At 47.2% G+C, this 24,577-nt stretch overlaps 1 protein-coding gene across 1 annotated transcript; it reads left to right on the plus strand.

Moving 5' to 3' along the window:
• The first annotated feature begins 4,823 nt into the window (after positions 1 to 4,823).
• Positions 4,824 to 24,554, plus strand: LOC144731401 (TBC1 domain family member 14-like). The gene is made up of 12 exons (XM_078612419.1): positions 4,824 to 5,221; positions 6,670 to 6,793; positions 7,886 to 8,022; positions 11,750 to 11,832; positions 12,489 to 12,606; positions 14,993 to 15,099; positions 16,039 to 16,113; positions 17,482 to 17,576; positions 19,443 to 19,514; positions 20,827 to 20,955; positions 21,346 to 21,455; positions 23,546 to 24,554. Exons 1-12 carry the CDS (start codon positions 4,824 to 4,826, stop codon positions 23,895 to 23,897), a joined length of 1,800 nt encoding a protein of 599 aa, XP_078468545.1. The 3' UTR covers positions 23,898 to 24,554.
• The last annotated feature ends 23 nt before the right edge of the window (positions 24,555 to 24,577 follow it).

Raw genomic sequence — 24,577 nt, forward strand, 5'->3', positions numbered from 1 at the left:
GGTTATGGTTGTACTTTATTAATCCCTAATCTCTGCCATGACATACAATGAAACAAGAAATGGTACCAAAAAAAACAGAGCAATGTAATACAATACACTATTGGACATTATTGTAAAAAAGAAATAAAAAGTCCATCCCATGTGTTAGTGAATTTTTTAATGTTTTAGGCAGGAAATTAGTTTTCAAATTTATATATTTTTCTGGGTTGGTACCCCCCAGACACCCTGGAAGATTTGGTCCCCCCCAATGTTGACTCCATGGCTACGGCCTTGATTCACGTATTGTACTTTAAAAAAAATCGCATCCGCAAAAACCATTTGATGCAATTCCCACCACTTATTGAACAATCTGTGTTGCGTATATACATTTTTCTTTGGTGTGGCTTTCACGTAAGCCCTCTTGGGTTTCCAACCTCACCCGCGCACTTTTTTTGAACATTGTATTTTTTTATTTTGCACTGTTTGTCTTTCACTTGGTCTTTTTTGTGCGAATAATAAAATCAAATCCAATGTCATCCCCGTTGTACAATTGGCATCACGGCGTGAGACAAAGGACGCGCCAGGATCTCTCCCTGAGCAGTGAGACCCTTCCGTGTACAAGAACCGCGCACGGAAGCGGACACCACAGAACTACCTCTGAGACCTGCTCCATTCACCCACGGGGCAGCACCATACTCGCTCTGCGTGTCATATTGTTGTGACGTTCATCGCACGGCAGTCGACGCGATATGTTTCACTTCTCAGGGCTGAAATGTATAAAAATTAAGTGCACAATCAAATGTAATGTGATGGCTGTTTCTGTGTCGTCATTGATGACTGGAGGCTAAGACCATTAACGCACTGCTGCACTTGAGAACCAAGTTTGGTCAGGTGCAACTCAAACCTGCAATGAAATCCCAGAAGATCAGCGGGGCCGACTCAACGCTTTACCATCTGAGCCACGTTGGCCATCTTCCCAATTATTTCTTAGTCATCATCCACACGTTCATTTATTTTCTTTCTACGTGACTTTACCGAAAGAACCAAATGGTACCTTTACAAAGCCATATACGGTACGTCTATATTTTAATCTGGAAAATAAATTATTAAACACACGGACTTCCGTAACACTTAAAACCAACAATCAATTTGCCTTCCTGAACAATGACGATAGACAACTACCACCACCCCTCACGGTCCTACCCAACAACAACCACCACACCTCATGGCCCTGCCCAACAACAACCACCACACCTCATGGCCCTGCCCAACCACCACCACCACACCTCATGGCCCTGCCCAACCACCACCACCACCACCACCTCATGATCCTGCCAAACCACAACCACCACCACCACCACCACCTCATGGCCTTGCCCAACCACCACCACCACCACACCTCATGATCCTGCCCCAACCACCACCACCTCATGGTCCTGCCCAACCACCACCACCTCATGATCCTGCCCCAACCACCACCACCACACCTCATGGCCCAACCACCACCACCACACCTCACGATCCTGCCCAACCACCACCTCATGACCCTGCCCAACCACCACCACCACCTCATGGCCCAACCACCACCACCACACCTCATGGCCCTGCCCAACCATCACCACCACATGATCCTGCCCAACCACCACCACCTCATGGCCCTGCCTAACCACCACCACTTCTCACGATCCTGCCCAACCACCACTCATGGTCCCGCCCACCAACCTCAACCCCCTCGTGTACAAAATTGGAACCACCACCACCGACACCACCACCCCCACGAAGACGTCGCGTTCAGTGCACGTGACCCGAGTTGCTCTCTCTCACTCGAGTGGCGCTGATGGCGGCGGTGTCGTCTCTGTCGTTGTAGAAGCACGTCCGTGTTTTGTTCTCACGCCCACCAAGAAGCCGCGTCCTGAACCTGGAGACAATGCCCGAGCATCGGGCAGAAGCTATCGCCACAGCCGACGAGGAGACACGGCGCAATGGAGGAGGCCGAGAAGGAGGAGGAGGAGGCCACGGGTCTACCACGACAGGCGAGGAGGACATTGCTGCTGCTGTTTGCGATGGTGCTGATGGTGATGATGTTGATGAGAGCGGTGCTGGTGGTGATGTGGAAATGGCTGCATGTAGCTTGTACATCCAAGGGGCTGCTGTTGGTTATGGTGGTGGTTGTGGCTGTATAATGTGATGGTTGTTGGTGGTGGTGGTGGAAATAGTTTGTTGATGGTGGTAGTGGTAGAGGCTTGGGGAGGTAATGGTCGTGGTGGTGGTGGCGGTCTTAGTTGTTGATAGTCGTGGAGTGGTAACATCTCGCCGTCGCGTGTTGTTAGGCATGATGTCCGACGTTTCTTGTCCACTTCCTGAAGAAGCGCCCAGCATTTCCACCACCCGGCACAGTGGCGACTCTTTGGGGTGATGAAGATGATGATGATGGTGGTGGTGGAAGCGATGATGATGATGTTGATAATGTTGGTGGTGGCTGTGGCCATGGAGGGTCGCAGTTGTTAGTGGTGAGAGTGAAGGGCAGTGCCGGATTAAGATAGTGCGGGGCCTGTAGCGTACGTTATAAAGGGGCCCTAAATATAAAAAATCACATTAAAACACATTTTTAACTTGCATAGTAAAGTAATTGTATTGTTTCACTTGCTATACAGCTAGATAATACGACATATATCTAACCTTAAACACCCAGTCGTTCATAAAAGCTTAAAGCGGTTTAGTACTATAGTAATAGAGCAAGTGCAGAATCACTGAACCGGAATTGATATCTTGAAAGCATTTAGCGCGGGGCCCTTGAAAGCGCGGGGCCCGTAGCTACTGCATATGTAGTGCATATGTAGTAGCTACATATGCACACATGTAGCATGTAGTAGCTACATATGTGGTAGCTACTTTTGCTACTACGATAATCCGGCACTTGTGAAAGGGGGTGGTGGTTTTACTACCCGCAGTGATGGCGAGGGTGACTTCCACTGTCGGTTGTGGTGTTGCTTGTGGTGGTGGTGTTAATAACACTGGTCAACAAAAAAATCATTTTTTTCTGGCCTGGACTTTTGCAGCTGTTTTAGACAAATTTCAGGGTGCTGATTCCAAATCTAATCTCAGATTTGCTCTATCACATCTCATTTTTATGCTATCGGCATAGCCCATTTTCATTGATTTTACCCGAAATTAACTCTTGTCACTTATGATTGCAAGTTGTTGCGAGTCAGTGACTGCTTTAGTGTTCAAATATGGTGCTGTATTTTAGGATAGTGTGTTTATAATATCATTTTATGTAGATATCAACATTTATTTAATATTTTTCTTCTGCAGTTTTTATTGAAAATGCAATATTTGAGATCTCAAAAACCTGATGTGATAGACAAAAACTGATGCCAGATTTGGAATCGGCACCCCAAAATTACCTTATAACCGTTGGAATACCTTATGCCGGAAAAAGTGTGTTGACCAGTGTAATAGGTCGTGCTCGACCTGGACAAATTCCCATCGGTGACCTCCTCCGGCAGGCAAGGCTGCGTTGGTCGGGTCGCGTAGCCCGCATGCCCAAAGCAGCTTCTGTTCGGCCGCATAGGGGGGAGCTAAATGGCCAAGACAAGGGCTGGAGAGGAGATGGAGCTGATGAGCTACGGGCAGGAGGAGGATGTGGAGCTGAGTGGACTTGCCGACTACTGATACAAGCGGTGTCAAGATCCGCCCCTCTGGAGGAGGCTCATGAAGGACGCTGCTGCTGCTGCTGGGCAGTGTGAGGCAGTCGCCCTCCAGCAACAACGGAGGGCAGAGGAGCGACGCTCACAACAACGAGCGGAGGGCTGGGTGGATAAAGTACAGCAAGTTGGCATCGTAGGGGGTACAGCTGGTGGTGCATCGACCGTTCATCTCAGTCAGTCGACCCATGGCACCTGCTGGGTCTGTCCTGAGACCTGCCGGCAGCGAGCCTTCGACACTTCACATGGCCTCAAAGTGCACCTAGCCTGGCACAGGCGCCGTGGTGAACATCCCCGTCACTTTGTGGCGAATGGCGCTGGTTGTTGGTTAATTGGCCGTGCGTTGGTGCTGGCCACCCACCCCCTGGTGTGCCGTGCCGGCCTTCATAGGTGCTCGCTAACAGCGCTTGCCACAACAGTCTGTTACAGACTGTATGGGGGGGGGAGTGTTTGTCTTTGGTGATTGGTCATGGTGAAGGTGGTGGCGTCTCGTTGCTTGTTGTGGTCTTGTTAAAGATGATGATGATGGTGGTGTGTTGCTGAGTGTGGGAGAGTGGGAAGGTCGTGGTTATTATGATTGTAATGGTGCTCAAAATCGCGATTGTGGTATTGATGGTGTTTTTAATTACTGTATGGTGGTATTAATGGTGATGCTGGTGTGGTCCCATAGTATGATGATGATGGTGGTGATAATAAGTGCAGATAGTGGTGTTTAATGGTCATGGTGTTGGTATTGATTATGGTGGTATTGATAGTGGTCATATCGATACTGATGAATTAAAGGTGCTGATGGTGATGTTATTTATGATGATGATGGTGATGTTGATGGCACCGAGTGATCGTGTTGGTGGTGGTACTGATGGTGCTAATAGCAGTGATATTGATGGCAATTATAGTCAGAATATTGATGAGGGTGATGATGTTGGTGGCATAGATTGTGATGATGAAGAAAATTATGGTGATGGTGGTATTTGCATCGTTTGTTGTAAATCACTGACCCTCATAGCTCATTGGATTCCTCCAGTCTAAATAAAAAAGATTCTGATTTTCAGTGGTAGCATTAATGGTGGTGGTTATCGATGGTAATGATAGTGGAGGTACGTTTGATAGTGTGAGCATGATTATTGTGACCGCCGCATGGTGCCATTCTTGCGGCGTGCGCGTTCCACAGAAGCAGGAGTCGCTCCACCACCCCTGCGCACGTACAGCAGCAGCCCAGAGAACGACCCGCAGGAAGGCCGTCCGTGCGGGAAGGCAGAGCCCCGCGTCACGGGCCCGAGCCCCCGTCAGATCGCTGACATTCCGCTGGCCGCTACGGTCCCGGCAAAGACAGATGACTTGAAGATGACGACGTTGACAATAAAGTTGAAGAGGAGGAAGATCATACCGGTGAAGGAGATTGAAAGTCCTGACAGTGGTGGCACTACAGAGACCTCGGGCTCAAGCTTCCAAAGCATCACCATAGACGAGGCTGAGAGTCCGAGTCCAACGCCCAAGCAGGTGGTGCCTAGCGCTGGCTGGGGGTTCTTATCCAGGTAACAGAGATATCGGCGTATACCTATTGTCCATCCGCTGCTGGATGAGGGCCTCCCCACGCCGTGTTGATCTCGTGGGGCCTGTCTGTGGTGGTTGGGCAGGACCGTGGTGTGTGCGGGTTGTTGAAGGCGGGCTGCGTAGATCTGTGTGGCACAGTGCAGGTATATATTATTTTGTATACAAACTTAATATGAGTTTAACACGGAGGCTTCCGCGACCAACATCCATAATACCGATTTTTTTTTGGGTTAGATCGCGTAAATATATAAATGTGTCGTTTAACCCGCCACCACCCGACACAGCCAATTAGTTAGGTTTGCCACGTAAATCTGGCTGTCGCCTGATGAAGCTAGTTGTAATTACTGGCGAAACGTTGTACATGGATTGTAAATGTTGTGGCTTGGCTCTCCAACACACCGGTGTGCCGTACTAGTAATGAATTGGCATGTTCTGTTTACGTGACAGCCCTTAATAATTGGCTGTGTCGGGTGGTGGTGAGTTTAACAACACGTATTTAGGCGATCTAACCCAAAACACCTGTGTTATGGATCAATATGAGTTGCTGTGAGGTGCAAGGGGTAGTGTAATCATATGAGCAGAATTCGGGTCGAAGTTTCCATGTGTAAATACAAATATTATTTTAGTCCATCAGCCTTTTGGCTGCCCAGACAATATTATACGGCAGCACTTGCTTTAGCAAGAAAACACGGGTCGGTTTTGACCACCTAGGTCTCATCAGCAGAGTCGGCCTTGTTCAGCAAAGGCTGCTGGGTTACCAGATATTACGTGCAAGAGCACTCAATCTAAACTATGGGGCCCTGAGGAAGTTGAACTTGACGAAGGACCCTGTGACGTCAACTGATTTTCGAAGTGTCCCAGGTAACATGCGCGGCTCCTTTATCAGCAGGAGCTTGAGGAGTCCACTCGTCGGGCCCGCATGTTGACAGGCAAGTCACGGTGGGGCTACCGTGGGAACACTCGCCAAGCCGACGTCTATCTCAATGGTGGTGGTAACACAGCATTGAAGGAAACTGCAGTTTTTCAACTCGACCTATTTTCTGCTGTACAAACGGAGCCGCACTGGGTGGTGTGGCAAGCCGGCCTGGCGCGGGTTCAGGGGGCACCAGGTTGTTTTCCAGTAACCGCGAGCCGAGCCACCGACGTTGCACGCAATGAACGAGTGGAGATTGCGTGATTGATGACGCGTGTGGGATGCCGTGTGCTTCCTGACTGACGTCACGCATCCACGAGACCCTTGTCCCCTGAGCCAGATTAAGATGGCCTCTTGTGAGTGCCAGTGGTAGCACTGTTTGGTTCTGGCTTGGCACAGCAAAAAGCCATCAGGAAAGGTACTGTGTGGGCTCCCACGCTGGTTTGGCTCAGATGTGCCAGTGGAAAAGATGTATTGAAGACCACCCCGTGTCACCCGACTCGTGCTTTTTTGCAGCGGTTTCTTCTCCACGAAACAGAGCGATGAGGCTCATGACACAAGCAGCCGAGTTGGAGCCTGGCCCTGGCAGATCCTCAAGAGCACCTTCGGGCACAAGGATTCCACTGCCGGCGATCGCCAGGTGAAAACGTAAATCCTCTTGCGCTGGGCAAAGTTTGGATCTGTGCCGTTATTCGTATCGATAGGAGGATAGTGATCGCCTTGGCAAGCCGTTGGATATGTTGGGCAATACATACCAGTTGATGGGATTCTACCGTGGTGGACAGGTTAGCACACTAGACTTGCAATCGAGGTTCTTCCAGTTCGTTCACCCGGTGCAGCAGTTAAAGGAATGGCCAATTTGCTTAAATCTTGTCTCTGTCCACCCAGCATTAAAAGTGGGTACACCTCAGTTGATCGGCAAGTCGTGTGTGATGGGGTAAAGTGTGGGTACACCCACCTATTGCAAGGCTTCTAGCCAGCATGGCAGAGTAGGCCGAAATTCCCCCTGGAGCTTCTTCTAGTGGAGGCCCTTCCACCAGCAGTGGTGTGACTAAGCAATTTCAGGGCTGCACCTTTATCTTTTACACTAGATGGTATAATCCTTTGTGGTACAGGAGTTGCGAGAGTGTATTCGCCAGCCATTTCCGAATTACTGGCATCACCTGGTATAAATATAACCGTATTGAATTGGACCTTCACGTATCATTACACTGGTGTAAGTTGCAAGGTGGCCAGAAGATGAAAGCAAAGCAATGGTTTCTCTAATCTGTGTGGGCCTTTTGAGTGGTATCCCCCCATCTGTGTTGGTTTTCTCCAGGTTCTTCAATTTCATCCCACATGAAGCCCAAACACTTATTACTGGCCAAACATCCCAATGAGGGACCCCCCCCAAAATATAGTCTTGAAGCTCAGAGGTTTTTCTAGCTAAGTAAAGGACATTATTGTGTTATTGCGGTTGTAGGGCTTCAATGCCAGCAGTAGGCACAGCGACAATTTATATGGTTGTACTGTACTATACTCTCGTGTCTATGCTCCCCACCATCTCCGCAAACAGACAGCATGTTGCTGTATGATCAACACAACGTATGGGTAATCGGTCGACTGATCACTCTTCATCCGTAATTTCTCCCGACGCTGCCTTGCAATCTCTCGTCCGTGTGTCTCTTGTGGCGGGGAACAAAAACCTCAGCGTTGTTATTGTCACCCTTGCTCGCCGTGCGCGCGTGTGAAGAGCGAGCGAGCCGGGTCGGTGGTCGACCATGCGCCGGAGTTGACCTGGCCGAGGCTGTGGCGGAGCAGAGTGGACCTCCGCACGGCTGAGTTCACCTCTGCGGCGACCACCATGATCGTCCTTGAGCAGCGGCCCGCGTACGGTCCTTGTCTTTTTGTTGTTGTTCTTCCCCAAATTGTTGCGTCGTGAGTGCAATCAGTCCGGTAATTCACACTGGCTGCCTGTGGATCGGTTGTCTGCACTGGTTGTGATGGTAGTGATGGGACCAGTTCAACATACATACTCTTGATATTTGTAATGTGGGTGATAATATGCATAAGGGATGTTGCAAATTTTCTCCATTATTTTGGAATCTCCAAAAAACGTGCCTTGGTACCAAAATATCGGAAGATACAGATTGTTTTGGATTTATCCACAGAACGTTACCTGATTTCCAAGGCATCACTTCCCTGCTGTTTGTGCCAAACGTGTATCATGTGACGCATTTTTTGACGATATGTGACGTCACTTATGAGGAATATGAAATGTTAAATTCGGTGTATAAATAATGAAACGCACTTAAATGTACATACCAAAATACGTAACAAAATTTGCAATCCGGCCTTAAAAACTGATATCCAAAAAGATATAATCTGAAACTTATCCCGAATATGTATAAATCATGTCATCCGCTCTGTCGATATTGACCTCTGCTTTATGCACTGATTATGTAAATAAGGATTTTGACTATTCCCATTATCGGCACGGTGGCGATATAGCCACCCTCGATCATCTGGGGTGATTGGGAGTAGGGGTGTCCGGGTAAAACAAAAACAGATAAATGCAAAACACGTAACATTAGGGTAGTAAAGCGTATGAATTGTTCACCTATGTAGAATGAGGGTGAAGATGTAGGATGTCGGCTTGCTTTTATTGCCCTTCAGAGTGATCTTTTTTGGACTTGCCAACTTGTGTTTGTGCTCAGGTGGGTACTCCGTCACGTAGGCAGCCGAGGCCCGGCAAATAATAGAACCAGCGTCCGTAGAGACACAGACGTCCCGAGGGCACGGCGAATCGGGGCGACCGTCCTGTTTAGTTTGAAGGCGAGGGGGGAGGGCCCACACAGTGTGATTTGCCCCGGGCCCAGCACGCCCCTTTGGATGGCCCTGCGTAGAGAAATGTAAATTTTTTTTAATTGCAAGCACTTGAATAAGCAACCCGGATTATCTACCCATGGGTGTTATGTATGTTGAACTTCTTTTGCATGGTATGTAGTTAACCGTGCTAATTGAGAGGTGCGGGGGAAGGACAATATACTAAACACAAAAAGCAATAAAAAATATCACTACGTTTCAATCGCAACACAAGCAATCGTCATCTTGCCCTGGTTGATGACGATTGCTTGTGTTGTGATCGAAACGTCGTGATATTTTTTATTATTTTTTATTCATTTTATTTTTTATTATTTTATCTGCGTGACTTTACCGAAAGACCCAAAGAACACAAAAAGCAGTTCGAAAGAAATGAGTTTAAAATTTTTATTTTAAAATGCATCGCTCCAGTCGCTTCCTAATATCGGAAGGAAGAGCGTTCCAGACGGCCGCACGAGCGCAACTGGCGGCACGCGATGCGGTGACCGTCTTTGTCCACTGTGACGATGACGGGAGTATCCACGATGATGGTTTATGCTCCTTGACGAGATCAGCGAGGGTTCAGCGTACGGTTAAACCACTTCTGTTATCCTCACTGGTCTTGTAAACAAACATTAACTGCATATGCGATACACGCGTTGTCAATGTGGCTCAACAGCTGTGATCACCCACGCTATATACGGTAGCTCCCCATTAAACACGCGTCCACACTGCACGTTTTCACTTTCAGACGGGTTTTAGTTTATGGAACTTTTTTGCTTAACGTGCACCGTGCCCGCTATATGCACGTTGAGCGCGTGACGGACTACGTTTCTGAGCGGCTTTTGTTTTGGTAGCGTTGTCCGGCGATGCTGGGTGGTGCTTTGGTGGTGCTGTGGTACTTTAGTAGTGATGTGCCGTGTGATACATGGCGTGCCTTCCTCTTCCTCCTCGGTCTTTGATCCAGCATCACTTGCCATATCCCCTCTCGCACACACTTTATATTTAAATAATTGACTGTCACCGCGTATTTATACAACTAGTACTATATGAACACAACGCATTTAATAAGAGATGTGTAAAACCGTGTACTGTGCTGTCAAATGAAAACGATACAGTTACGGGCTGTAATGGCACCCCACTTTGACCCATACCCCTCACGGGAAAATTACTCCCCGAGCTTAACGCGAATTTGCTTTACGCGCCAATTTTCAGGAACGCAGCCCCCACCCGCGTTAAGCGGAGGCTTGCTGTGTAGCCAAGGCTGATCCGCCCTGGATATTGCCATAATTTATCCCAGCGGGTCCCAACTTGTTGTTCGTGAAACAACGGTGGTCTGCAAGAGCTTGGGGAATGCGGTCCGCACACCTGTTGCATTTCCCATAATTTACAGTACAGTAGCTTCAATTTGGAGAGATATGTTATTGGCAGATCATCAAGTTAATTTAAGATCCTCAGATTGTGCATTGCTCAATGTCCCACGGTCTAGGCTCCACACTTGGGGTGATCGTGGCTTTGCAATTGCGGCACCTAAACCCTGCTGCATCTCCTTGACCTTCAAGGTCACGACTTCCGAGACACGACAAACCTTCAAACCTTGACTCAAAACGTATCTGTTTAAAATGGCTTTCTCTCTCGTTAGTTATTTTCAAGCGACTTTCTCGCTGCTTCTTTCCTTGGTTGATGTTAAACTATTTTCCGCCTTTCCATGCATAGCGCCCAGAGAACGATTGTTTAAGGGCGCTTTATACATTTAAATTATTATCATTGGTGCACGACGGTGCATGAGCAAAAATGTTGAGGGTTTACAGTGGTTGGCGGGTTCAGAAAGATATGGAAGCACTGGCCTAGGCGTGCACTGGCCTACGCGTTCACTGCTCATGTATGTATATTGAACTGATTTCGCACCGTAGGTAGCCAACCGTGCTAAACGGTAGTTAGCACGGTTGGCTCATGTTGCCTGCACACATCCTGCAAGTGTGTGGAGAAACGCCGGCCTCTCTTTCCTGCAATGTGCAAGTGATGTACGTGTAAACGTGTGAGCGGCTCCAAATGCATATTGCGTTTGTGTGATTTCCAGTAGGGTCGCTGCGAAATGGAGATACGCCGGTGTATCGTAGAAAATCCGCCGCGATAGTCGTACTTTCCATTTTGAAAAAAATGTGGCCATCGTGATTACCGTGGCTCATGTTAAGTTTTAAACATTTTAATTTCCTTTCAAGTTATTCACGACATATCAAACACAATAATTACATTTCCTGAATAGCTGTTGCCACTTAAATCAGCGCCTTACAAAGCAGTTGTCTAGAGTAATTGACATCTCCACTATTATATCATATCATCATTGTTTTAGGTCTTTTAAATTATTTCATTAGTTTTTGTTTGACTGGCAGCATGTGCATTGTGAGCATTACAGATTCTAAATCTGTAATGCTCACAAGACTTATGTGTTGACTGAACTGCAGTCGGGAAAACGTTTAAGCACCATAATCATTATTTGCACCGGGAGCACAGAAAAGTGTAAACACTACACTACAAAAAATGGGAAATACAATTACAAAGTTATGGAAAACTTATGTGGTGAAAATTGTTATAAAATGACATTTATATTGCACTGTATCAAGAAAAAATTATATCGCAGCAACCTTAATTATCACGTGACAATCGAATTGCTTACGCCCGATGTTTTGTGCCACTTGTTGTCGGAGTGTAAATAATAATGTATCTGCTTGTATGCACGTGCTGGGTCCCGCAGAAATCTGCCTCCGAAGCCCCTTGCTGAGCAGGAAAGGCATAGAGTGCAGTACGAAGCCATGCTTTGCGAAATACAGAAACAAGGTACGAGAACGGGCATCATCTTCACTTGTGCTGCGATTACGACAGGAGGCACATGGTTCTTCTCGGAGGCATTGTGTGTGTCCTCGTTGCCGGACCAGTTCAGGGGTGGGGTGACCCAGCATTTCCATTTTTTAAACGCACAACCCCATTATTTACATTAAGACCAAATTCAGCTGATTCACAGCTTGTGACGTGTGTATTGCTTTCAAGAATTACAGTTGTGAACGCTTTTTCTATTAAGAAATATGCAAATATGAATATACATGTCGAAGATTAAAGGCACACTTAAATCATCGTAGTTGGTCGAAGGTATCTTGTGCTCACATGAGAATTGAAGCAGTGCTCATCACCTGTGTACAGCCCTGAGCCAGCGGTGGGAATTCTCCATTCCTATGATAAGCAGCCAAACACTCTTTTAACGCTTGTTGATTCTAAATGTGGAGGGAAAAACTGGAGGACCCGGAGAAAAATCCTCGCGACCACAGGGAGAGAGAAACGTGCAAACTCCAAATATACAGCAGCAGGCGTCAGGGTCGGGATCGAACCCACGACCTGCTGTATACCAGGCGAGGTAGTTAACATTTCGGCATCGCGGCGCCCCGGACACTGTGCGTGGGGGGGGGGCCCCCCCTGTGTCTCGCGTTGTCCTCCCTCAGAGGAGCAAGCGTGTGAGCGGCGGCGGCGGCTGGAGGAGGAGCGGTGCCGCCGGGAGGAGGTGGCGACGCGGACGACAGCCCTGTGGAGCCGCGGCGTGCTGCCGCGCTGGCAGGAAGTGTGCGTGTGCCACCCCGCTGCTGCCACCTGTGTTACGGGATTCCTTAACGTTTTACGACGTGCGGTTTTTAAAATATATATAAGTGCCCGTTGCGGAGCACAGGTCCAGGGGAGGCCCACATTGGCCAAGCGGCCAGCAACAGACATTAAAGTTGTATTAGATAACAGTTAATAGGTAATATCAGAGTTATGTGTTTTGTTTGCATTATGGCTGCAGGTATTGTGGTCTATGCAAGCATGACTCCTTGTAAAAAAAGGTGTCAGTTTTGTTGCCAGATAGAAGGGTAAAAAACCAATTATCATATTTTTTACTGGCAAATTAGGTTCCAATGGTGTAAATGCTTAACCCGAGCTCTCATACTCTGATGGTGCATTGTCTTTGAGTTGTGCGCCTTTTGGCATCATCTGGTCCAACCCATGTGAGACTAGGCTCTAAGGAAAGCTGTCTCGGGTGTGGACCAATCAACTTCAAGGACAGTGCATATATTATCAGAGTTATGTTTTTTGTTTGCATTATGGCTGCAGGTATTGTGGTCTATGCAAACATGACTCCTTGTAAAAAAAGGTGTCAGTTTTGTTGCCAGATAGAAGGGTAAAAAACAATTATCAGGTACAGTAAATTTTAACTGTAAGAACCTTGGTGAGAGTTGACGGGAGAGAATTCCAAAGTGGGGGTAGAAGCAGGAAGATAAGTGCTTTGTCCTGTGGTTTGGTGGTTGAACGTCATGTTGATGAACGCTGTGTTGATGAGACTAAACAGTCTACTAGACCGAGTTCTCGACATGGGTGGGGAAATTGGTGAGTGAATTTTAATTGGAACAATAATAATGGTCGTAGCGACAGTAGAGGGACAAGGTGGAAACTTACCACCAGCGAGTGAGTGACTGAGTGAATTGATAAGTGCTGGTTAATTGGTGAACATAATTGCATTCCGTGGAACTCTACGAAATACAGCAAGGTAGGAAACTGGGTGCTCCTCCACCCCAGATTTGACAACGGTGTTCCAGCTTTGTCTTTGGAGGTATTTGCGGTTCGTCATCACAAGTATTGGGTTATCAATACGGAAGGTGACGGGTAGCGGGCTCTATAACATTTTAATCTCCGCTTTTTGCATTGTGTATCACTTTATCGTTTATGCGATCGTGAAACAGAATTTTAAAACGACACACGTTGTTAGGCCTGGCACATCTCCTGGGGGAAACACTGAATACTTGTAATAGTGGGTAGGTCTAGCTTCCCAATTTACAGCTTGTTATGAGCTATAGTTACAGTGTCCAGTGTTTTTGTACTTGAATCACAAATGTAGTTGACGTTCATTGGGCCCCTATTCATAGCGTAATTCTAGAACAGGAGTCCCGTTCTGAAATCGCGTTGTGAATAGGGCCCTTAATTTCATCACCCTTAATTGTTTTAACCTAATTATATGACATGCTTACCAGCTACCACTCGCCAACCTTTTGCAAAAGGGAAAATTTCTTAAATGAGCAAAACCGAGCCGCGTCCGCGCCCTCCCTCCATGGTTTATCTTCCTATCGCCGCGCGGCTCCTCGTGGACTATCGCACACTCGAGCGTCCACTCTCATCATGTAGGAGGGCGAGCTGTCGAACTTGAAAAAGAATGCGGTTGCATATTTTGTGTAACGCTATGCAAACACCGCGGAACAGAAGCGCAATAGGGGTTCTGAGTTCGTCTTGTCCCTCGCATTTGGAATCACGGGTGCATATAATGTATTTTATATCTTCATTGTAAACGATAGAAAATAAATTAATAAGGGTGTCCAGTTTGGGGGGGTCATTGCCCCCCCCCCCGAACTCCACCCATGCGTCTTATCAACTTGGCCAGTGTTCAATGGGGTAAGTTGTGAATAGAAATACAATGCTATACTGAAGTTGCATTCATATTGGATGCTACTTTTACGAGAGTTTTCGTTGCCACATCCCGCTCCTTACCGATGATAAGATGGACAAACAGAGCTAATGCATCAACAACCATTCAACCTTTGCTGGGGGGAAAAAAATAAACTGCCACTGTGAAAACTGCACTTGCACTTAACAGATGAGTCTTCCTACTGCGGTGTGCAGTGGGCCCTCGTACGACACAATCGCAAACAGATTCTGTCCACGCTTGCCGACTTAAGTTTGTCTACAAAAACTCGTGATTCTCGGATTACGTTCCAAGTCGCAGCTCGAGAGACGTAAGCGGTAATGTCACGGCGTGGTAAAGAAACTAGCCCCGGCAACCCACGCGGCGTGGGGAGGCCTTCCTCGCCCAGCCGTGTGGATTGACCGATGATAGAAGGGCCGGTGAGTCTGTAGCGCACCGTCACAATAATTGCGAAAATCTCGGTCATTGCACGAGGCAATGTTGGTGGCGTTTGCTCAACAGGTGCAAGAGCCGCAAGGTGCGCAGCTTGTGGTGGGCGGGCATTCCTCCGAGTGTGCGTGGGTTGGTGTGGCAACGCAGCATTGGCAACCAACTCAACATTACACCTGGTGGGTGAATAGGTATATTGGGTGGGTCGGTTGACATTGATCTAAAAAATATTTTTTTTATTTTACCTGGTAAGGCCCACTGAGCCATATAGAGCTCTTTCAGAAGCGACCTGGCAACAAATGATAGCCCAATGAAGTAGCTTATTATGTGGACATTTATAGCAGCGAAATACTCAAAACGCATGTTTCTAATTGTGGAGGGGAAAAACCGGAGGACCCGGAAAAAAATCAACGCGACCACAGGGAGAACATGCAAACTCCCAAATATTCAGCAGGCGTCGGGGCTGGGATCGAACCCACATCCTCCTGTATATCAGGCGAGGTAGTTAACATTTCGCCACCGCGATACATTGGGTGGTAGAGTTTGATATATCGGGTGGCTTGGGCTCTGTGTGGCCTGCTGGGTGGGTGGATGTTTGGCCCGCTGCATTTTTCCAGCACCTCTCAGATGGGGTGGCCTCAATGGAGCTGTTGTGTGGGGGGGGCACCGTAACAGTGATCTGCCACCAAGGAGCGTGAACTCGGGCTGGCGCTGGACCCACCCGAGCACCCCCCCCCCCACCGAGCGCTGACACTGGTTTTGGGGGCCCTCCCTCTGTCCCATTAAATTATTTTCCTTTCACCGTTTTAACCATCACCCATGCCCAATGCTAAACTCCACTATTGTTCACCTTGGTCATTTGAGTTGTAGTTTTTAAATGTTATGTACAAATTGTGCAGCCAAGTCAAAATAAAACTTTAAAAAAGATTTCATTTTGGCATATAGCTGATTGTGATTTTATGGCTTTAACTACTGCGACTTGGGACTGTTACTAAGTCTCTATATATTTTTTTGGGGCGGGGGAGGGCTACGTTTCTGAGGCCCTGGGCTGCAGCCCTGAAAGTCCCTGCATGAATCTGACCCTGGCTGTGTGTGAATGTTTTTTTCTTTCTCTCAAGAACTGTACGAAATTTTCCTCGCCCGGTGGAAGGAGCTTGAAGACTCGTGCGGGGACTGCTGCTGCTATATGGATGGTAGCGTGTCGCACGCTCAACACTCTGCCCGATCTCAGCGGAGCTTCAGGCTGTGCTTTGCAGTCTTTTCGACGTCTCTTTCCCACATTTAAATGCGACTAATTCAGCTTCGTCGTAATCATGGGCACGGCCGATTGACTCTTGAAAGCCTCCAAAAGCCATCGCCATCTCTCAAGCTCTCGTTTTGCAACCATCCCGTCTGGTTCCTGCACACGAGCCGATTTCAATTGCTCCATCTCCGCGGTGAATGTACCCTTGGGCACTTTTCACTCCATTGTTAGTCTCAACCACCGGCCATCGTTCCTTTATAATAGTGTTCTTCACTCATTTTAGAGGGGGGGCCCACTTTCGCCTATAAGACATCATCAGTGAAACCATTGGGGGTTTGACAGAAGCTTGATGATGATGATGATGGGTGTTTCCACATTTGTGTATTGTCGGTGGCCGTACATCAGGTGCCACACTGAGGGCCGCCAATGGCCTGCGGGCCTTGCAATGAATAACACTTTGTAACAACGTTTTCCTGCCCAATTCCACTTTTATTAAGTCAATATAACGTCCTTAAGCTGACGTATGGTCTCTAATCCGTGTGCTCCCCTTTCCTGTCTCGGTGTAATTCCAATCGTGTGTATCATATCTACCTACTTTGCACATTTGAATCAAACGCAAGTTGTGAAGCATCCCAAGGCACTGAACCAGCGGCTCTACGGGTTGTGGGTTCAACTCCTTAGTGCCAGGTGTCTGCAATGGAGCTGATCGTGTAGAAGTCTTGCACCAACACACATGAGCCTGTAGGATCAAAACCTAAGCAAAACTGGCAGCAATCTCGCGACGACTCGCTACTACTTCAAATCTCTTGGCCTTTTGGGTCTTTGGGGCGTGACCGCTTCCTTCGCCAATATCTCTCCCCTTGCAGTTGTCTCTCTGCTTTTTCTGTGCATCGCTGCGTCTTTCAACCGAGCGAGCTTCCATCCCGTGCAGTGATCGAAAGCCGTCCCTTGGTGTGGACCAATCAGTTTCAAGGACAATGCATATATTATCGTGTGTTTTTTGTTTTCATTTGACTGCAGGTATTGTGGTTAATGCAGACATGAATCCTTCTTTAAAGGTTTCAGTTTTGCTGCCAGAAAAAAAGGGAAAAACCCTATTATTGTATTATTTTCTCCCAGGAGCAGCGATTACCGTGTGTTAACGGGGAGTGGGTGTAGTATCCAGCGTCCATCGTCCCTTCTCCCCAGCCCCCATTCTCGCGGCCAGTCACAGTCATACCGTCTATTTTTTTGTTTAAACACTTTTTAAAATGTTTAAAAAGATCTCCACTGATAATAATTCCTTTCTCCCTCCCACCCCCCGACCGGTTGCCATCAGGACTGGGTGCGTCGGTGGCACCTGGAAACCACCAATTGGAGGCCATGACCCTGGACATTTCGAGCACATTTCCTGACCTCCACATCTTTCAGAAGGTGCGCTGCCAGTGCTCGGAGCGATGTGCCCCCCCCCCCCCCGCAGCCTGGTTTTGCTCTCCGCCAAGTCGGCCAGCCGTTGTCGTATAACGCGCCAAATTTTCCTTCCACAGATATTGTAAACGATGGTGTTGTGATGCAGAGTGACCCCCTTTTTATTACACGCTTTTTATTAGCTCAATCTGTCTGTTGTATCCTCAAATCTTGTAACAAAATTTTACCCACTTCCCAATGTGGTATCGACTGCAAACTTGGTATACTTATGTCATACTGATGACAATACTATATTCTATCCTTAAAAATAAAAATTCATATTTTTAAACATTATTTTTTATATGTTATGTTTCGGCTTGGGTCTAATTTTCCACGCTCAACTGACGTTGGCTATAAATCACCACGGTCCCTTACGTTATGGCAAGCCTCGGGGCCACTTCCTGGAGTCGTGGAGTTCTTCCATTACTAGTACGGTACATTTAATTAAAGCGTGTTTTTAAAAATATTACTTATTTTAATTGCATTCGCACGAGTTTTGTAGGTGTCGCTCACTTCGCCGGGGTATTGGTGGGGGCGGACAGATAGCCCAGATAAATACACGAGTAACGCGTATTAACTTGCGTCGTTTGAGCTCTAGTGACGGAAGCCTGTTGAGGAAATCAGTAATATAGTCACTTCCTGAGAGAATTATCACCCCGCAGGTCATGAACGCAGAGTCTTAGCCAGAATTTTACAAAATATCCCACAGATGTCTCCTGAAAAAAGTCTTTAGACTCCGTGAGCCTTTCATAGGTAAACAAAGACTAGATAGCTAGTTGGTACTGCACTTGTGTATATAAAACAAAGACAAAGATCCCCTGTATAGCCTTAGCAGACTGTTGGGGAAAGTGCTCTTAGCGAGCACCTATGAAGGCTGTGGGTGGCCAGCACCACGCCCGACCACCTTTGTATCCCTAGTGGCAATATTTACACACTGCACCAGGTACTCATTTGAGGCTGAGTCGATCTAGAGGAGACCCAGGACCGGTTCAGATAATTGTCACTGGTGTTGTCCGTGAGCGAGACTTGAACTTGGGACGACAGGTTCGTAGCGCAACGCGCTAACCACTATGCCACCGCTCCCCATACTTATGTATATGTATACACACACACACCTATAATGCTGTGACTTAATTGATCCATAATTTACCTGATCTCATCAGATCGCAGAAGCTCAGCAGGGTTGATCCTAGATAGTCATTAGATGGGTGCTCATGATGCACAACCCGTTGTTATAAGCTGTGGGACCACGTGATTTGCAGCAGGAGGATAGTGCAGTAACAGTCATTGTTGTAGTCTACTTTTATGCTCCCACAACTATTTTCACCAAACCACATGAACCAGCATGGTGAAGTATGCTCAAATAACCCCCTCGAGCCCCACCACACATGGCGTGGCAAAGCCCTCATCCAGCAGTAGATTGACAAAGGAACTGTACATGCACAGTATTGTCAGTTTTTGTTCTCTGCAAATGCGATGTGTAGGCCATTGTCACGAAGTGGGTCACCCCGTGACTTGTTTTCTCTTCCCCTTCCTCCCAGTGACTTCTTGACCTCTCATTAGGCATGACCACAACACTTTATCAAGATGAGGCTCTATTGGTTGTAGTAACACAACCGTGTGTAGGTCCATTTAAAAAAAAAACCTGTTTGCCTCTGAAGTTCCCTTACCTCACTGTACTTGCGTTCCATTCATTTCGTGTGTTTTGCAGACTTGTGTAAATATTGCAATGTTTGAGCCGCATGTTGCCGAGTTGATTCAGAGGCGGTGTTGATGCCCCCTGGTTTCTTTGCTCTGTCTCCCCCACCACCACCACTTCACTTGTTGAGCCAGGGAGGACCTCTCCATGACTCTCTGCGGAATGTTCTGGGGGCATACGCCACCTACAGACCGGACGTCGGCTACGTAGGCCCCCCCCTTCCCCAGCACGGACACTCTGGCACGCCACCCAGCGGACATCCTGCTTTAGTACAAATTAGGGTTGTCGATTTTACTAAATTCAGCCTTAATATATCACACAGGTTTTTTCTGGTTAGATGGTGTAAATGTGTCGTTAAACCCGCCACCGCTCGACACAGCCAATTGGTAAGGTTTGTCACATAAACAGAACGTGCCAATTCGTCACTCGTACAGCACACCGGTGTATTGGAAAGCAAAGCCACAATATTTACAATCCGAGTACGACGTTTCGCCAGTATTTGCAACTAGCTTCATCAGGCGACAGCCATATTCGTGGAGAAATCCTGTTTTGTTACATAAATAGAGGGGCAGATGTGATGACATCACTTGTGAGCACTTCTTGAGTGAAGGGCGGGGGGGGTATTAATACATGTATATCAATTAGAATGGGTATCCATTGCCGGTTGGGTTATTTATATGGTAATCAACGTACATTACGCATGCAGATTAAGTCTATTTTGTACCTACTGTCGAATCTGTGCACTAAAATAGCAGTACCTATTGTCTGTTCAACGGTAATCCCCATTGAAGTATGTTGACCTGCATAGGCATGCGTTTAAACGATGTATTATTTGAGGATTCGCTTCCAAGCAGCATTAAGTCTGTAGCTATCTGAACAGTTAAAATAATTTCAACCGTTGAGCCTGGCGCAGAGGTCTGCAAACCTGCGGCTCTGTAAGGACCGCTTCAGGGGAGCTTTGTCTTTTATATGGGTGACACAGTGGGGGGGAGCACAGGTGGTTCAACTGTCGGGCATCTCAGGTAACCCATAACTCCTGCGTCTGCCCTGTGACCTGCCAGCAAGCATTCGGCACTTGACTTTGTAGCCTCGGTGCACCTAGCCTGGCACAAACGCTGTGGTGATGTCACCATCACGTAGTGGCGAACGGTAACGGTTGAGCGTGTGTGGCCCAGTGCCGAATTATTCTAGTAGCAAAAGTAGCATATGCTACGGGCCCTGCACTTAGCTTGAAAGCTAAATGCTTTCAAGATATCAATTCTGGTTCAGTGATTCTGCACTTGCACTATTATTCTAGTACTATACTGCCTTTAACTTTTATGAATGACTGGGTGTTTAAGGTTAGCGATATGTCGTATTATCTGGCTGTATAGCAAATGAAAAAATACAATAACTTTATTGTGCAAGTAAAACATTTGTGTTTTAATATTTGTTATTTTTATTTTGGGCCGCTTTATAACGTATGCTACAGGCCCCGCACTAGCTTAATCCGGCACTGGTGTGGCCGCGTCTTGTCAGGCCCCGATGACGTCGTGGTTGGCGGCCATGCTGCTGCTGTACATGGATGCCGTGGAGGCGTTTGTGGTGCTCGCCAATATCCTCAACCAGCCCTGCATGCTGGCCTTCGCGCTGCCTCGCCCGGACCAGGTGCGCAGCGCAGCTCCTTCAAGTGGAGGAGGATGGCCCTTCGGCCAACAGTGACGTGACCAAATCAGCATGGTTGGCTACGTACGGCGCGAAAGAAGTTCATCATTCATAACAGTCATTATCATCATCGTCGCAATCCATGGGCAGATAGGTGTCCATTGCACATTTCGCCAATTGCTTCCACTTTTCTCTGTCTTGTGCCAATAAGCTCAAGTAGTGGCCACGTCTTTCTGGCACCAATCTCTCATGTCGCCGTCAAGACAAACTCTGCGAGGTCTTCCGCTTTTTTCCCCCGTTTCTTCCATTTTTCCCGAACGACACACTTTTAATTTTGCCATCGTTATCCATCCTCCACAGGCGTTGCACCTTTTACCTTTTGTCGACCCGCAGGTGAACAGGTATCTTGCCACCTTCGATGTATTTTTTGAAGAAAACCTTCCAGGTTTGTTTACGCATTTCAAGAAAATTGGTCTACTCCCGGACGTTTACCTCGGCGGCTGGTGAGCCATCATCTTCCCTTTTTACACTCATCACATTTAGCAACATGCATTGAGATTACTTTGATTATTTTGCTGCGATAAATTTCCACGTGATACAAGCCTCTTTGTTGAGCTATCATTTGTGGCCAGGTCGCTTCTGAAAAGTAAGTTAATACCTCGGTGGGCTTTAGCTGATGAGATAAAAATCATTTGCTTGTGTTGCAGTCGAAACGTCGTGAGAATTTTTATTGTTTTATATTTATATTATTTTATTATTTTCCTTCTACGTGACTTTACCGAAAGAACCAAGAATATGAATTCCTGCAGTAACGAAAGCTTTAAATCAAAAGATAAAACATTGTTTAGTTTTATATTTTGTATATCTTTGAGTGATTTGTTTTGCCTTTCCTTTTGCACTCCTATCGTGTTTTGTGTAGTTTGCTGTTGTAACCTGCTGACCCGCACATACTGGACATCTGTGAAAAAGAGCTTCATAGCTCGTCTGATTCCTCCTGCAGTCTCACTCAAGATTATCATTCTGACGTAACAAATGGCTATATAGTTATACAAAACAATTTACCGAGTTCACCGACTGCCTTGACCTTAGCGGGGTGGGACATGTACAATGCCCCCCTCACCAGCATTTATTAACCAAGAGCGGACTAAAATGTTGGGCTGTTTCAGTCACGACTGAGATAATTACTAAGTGGAATCTACAAAGACTTGACTAAAATGCACAAGTTTTTTTCTCGACTAGATGAAGAATATAAGAATACAAATTTTTAAAATGCTGATTAAATTCACAGTGCTTAGAATCTAGTCTCTAAAACGAAACTCTACTATCCTATGGTTCTTTCGGTAAAGTCACGTCGATGGAAGAAAACATAATAACAATAAAATAATAAAAATAAAGTAAATAAAAAATAATAAAAAACATTAGCTGCCCCCGCCCATCTCTAAACCTTTATAAACAGCCTTCATCAGCAGCTTTCCCCCTCTTTTTTTCTCCTGATGACGATTGCTTGTGTTGCAATCGAAACGTCGTGATATTTTTATTATTTTTTATTCACTTCATTTTTATTATTCTAATATTATTTGTTCTATCTACGTGACTTTACCGAAAGAACCATAGAATATGAATTCCTGCAGTCAAAGAAAGTTTTAAGTCAAAATTTAAACTATACTAAACATTTTTTTATTTTACCAGGTAAGGCCCACTGAGCTATATAGCTCTTTTTCTGAGCTATATAGCTCTTTTTCAGAGCTATCATTTGTGGCTGTCACAAATGACAGCCCAACGAAGTGGCTTATCATCGTGTGGAAATGTCGAGCAGCCCAATACTCTGAACGTGTGTTGATTCTAAATGTGGGGGGAAAAAACCAGAGAAACCAGAGAGTTATCCACGCGACCATGGGGAGAACATGCAAACTCCAAATATACAGCAGGCATCAGGGTCGCGATCGAACCCACAACCTCCTGCATACCAGGCGAGGGAGTTAACATCACGCCACCGTGTGTGTGTGTGCCAATTTGACCGTGACGTCTGCCAGGACAGAGTCTCATGATGTTGAAAAAATGTATCCATCCGGAGCCAAATCTTATGAACTGAGTGCTGAAAACGTGGTTGTGCTGCTTCCTCTTAGCTCTAGGGTGCAGTATAATGCCTTCAACACTCGGGGGAGTGAGTCACTTGGCGGGAACGATGTCCGTCAGAGGTCGCAACCAGGTACCCGATACCCGTACCCTACCCGATACCCGGCTACCCGTACCCGGCCGGGTACGGGTACCCGTTTGCGACCCTGGTGCGGCCGGATACGGGTACGGGTAGAGAGTGAGTCACTGGTGAGTAACCGTTTGTCACTCATTTCCCAACGTCTTGTCTCTTCTCACAATTCAAGTTCCTAGAATCAACCCACCCGCGACTGCAACGTGGCTTCATCCCAGAGGTCGCAATCGGGTACCCGAAACCCGTACCCGGCCGTGTACGGGTATGGCCGTGTACGGGTACGGCCGGGTACGGGTACCCGTTTTCAACCCTGGTGCGGCCGGGTACGGGTAAGGAATCGAAACCCGTTTGCGACCTCTGATGTCCGTGATGGTCTGGTGGCAGGGTGCTCGTCCTGCTGGCGCACGCGCTTCCGCTGGAGTGCGCGTGCCGCGCGCGAGACGTGTGGTTCCGTGACGGAGAGGAGTTTGCGTTCCGCGCCGCGCTGGGCACGCTGTCGCTGCTCGCCGACTCCCTGCTGACCCTCGACAAGGAGGGCGCGGCGGCACTCCTGCTCGCGAGGTCGTCTCCCGCTTCCTCGTCCTCCGTGGCCGCCGCTCACTACTTTACGATTCCGGCGACGCAGGAAGAGGCGCTGTTCTCCGCCATCGCCGGCGTCCGCATGGTCAGCCGCCGGCGATCGTGGGCTCAGGTCCTCGCCCTTCAGGGCAGTGGGTGGGGTGGGGAACCCGTGTGACTCGTGACTTTGTGCAGCCCAGGACTTCAATCACACTGCCGTCAACTTTGTCATACAGCCTATGGCCCACAACTTGACTTATCACAGCCCGTGACTTAATTTCATATGGCTGGTGACCTTCATTTTACACGACCCGCGACTTTATTTTCAGGAGCTTACGCCTCCATTTCATATGGTCTATGGCCTGGCAGAAGTCCTATCGCTTCTAAATGGCCTACAAACGATATTTATCCATATTCTATGGTTCTTTCGGTAAAGTCGGGTGGAAAGAAAAAATAACAATAAAATAAAAATGAAGTTAATACAAATTTCACGACGTTTCGATCGCAACACAAGCGGCTGTCATCAGGCCAGTGCTGTTGATGCACTTGGGCTTCGCCCATCCCAAAAAGTTTATAAACAGCTTGCGTTGCGATCGAAACGTCGTGATATTTTTAGTTAACTTTATTTTTATTTTATTGTTATTTTTTCTATCTACGTGACTAAAGAACCATAGAATTCTGAATTCCTGCAGTCACGAAAGTTTTAAGTCTATATTTATCCATCCACATAAATTAACATGACTGCAACTTTTTGCGTAATTGTGTTAAGGCAGGATTTTTTAAAAACATGTATTCTCTGTGAATCTGTTCAATAAAGACCAAGTGATATCTGTTACACTTTGCAGAGCTCATATTTTG

Source organism: Lampetra planeri, chromosome 39 (genome assembly GCF_965212315.1).
Source record: "Lampetra planeri chromosome 39, kcLamPlan1.2.h2, whole genome shotgun sequence".
NCBI lineage: Eukaryota > Metazoa > Chordata > Hyperoartia > Petromyzontiformes > Petromyzontidae > Lampetra > Lampetra planeri.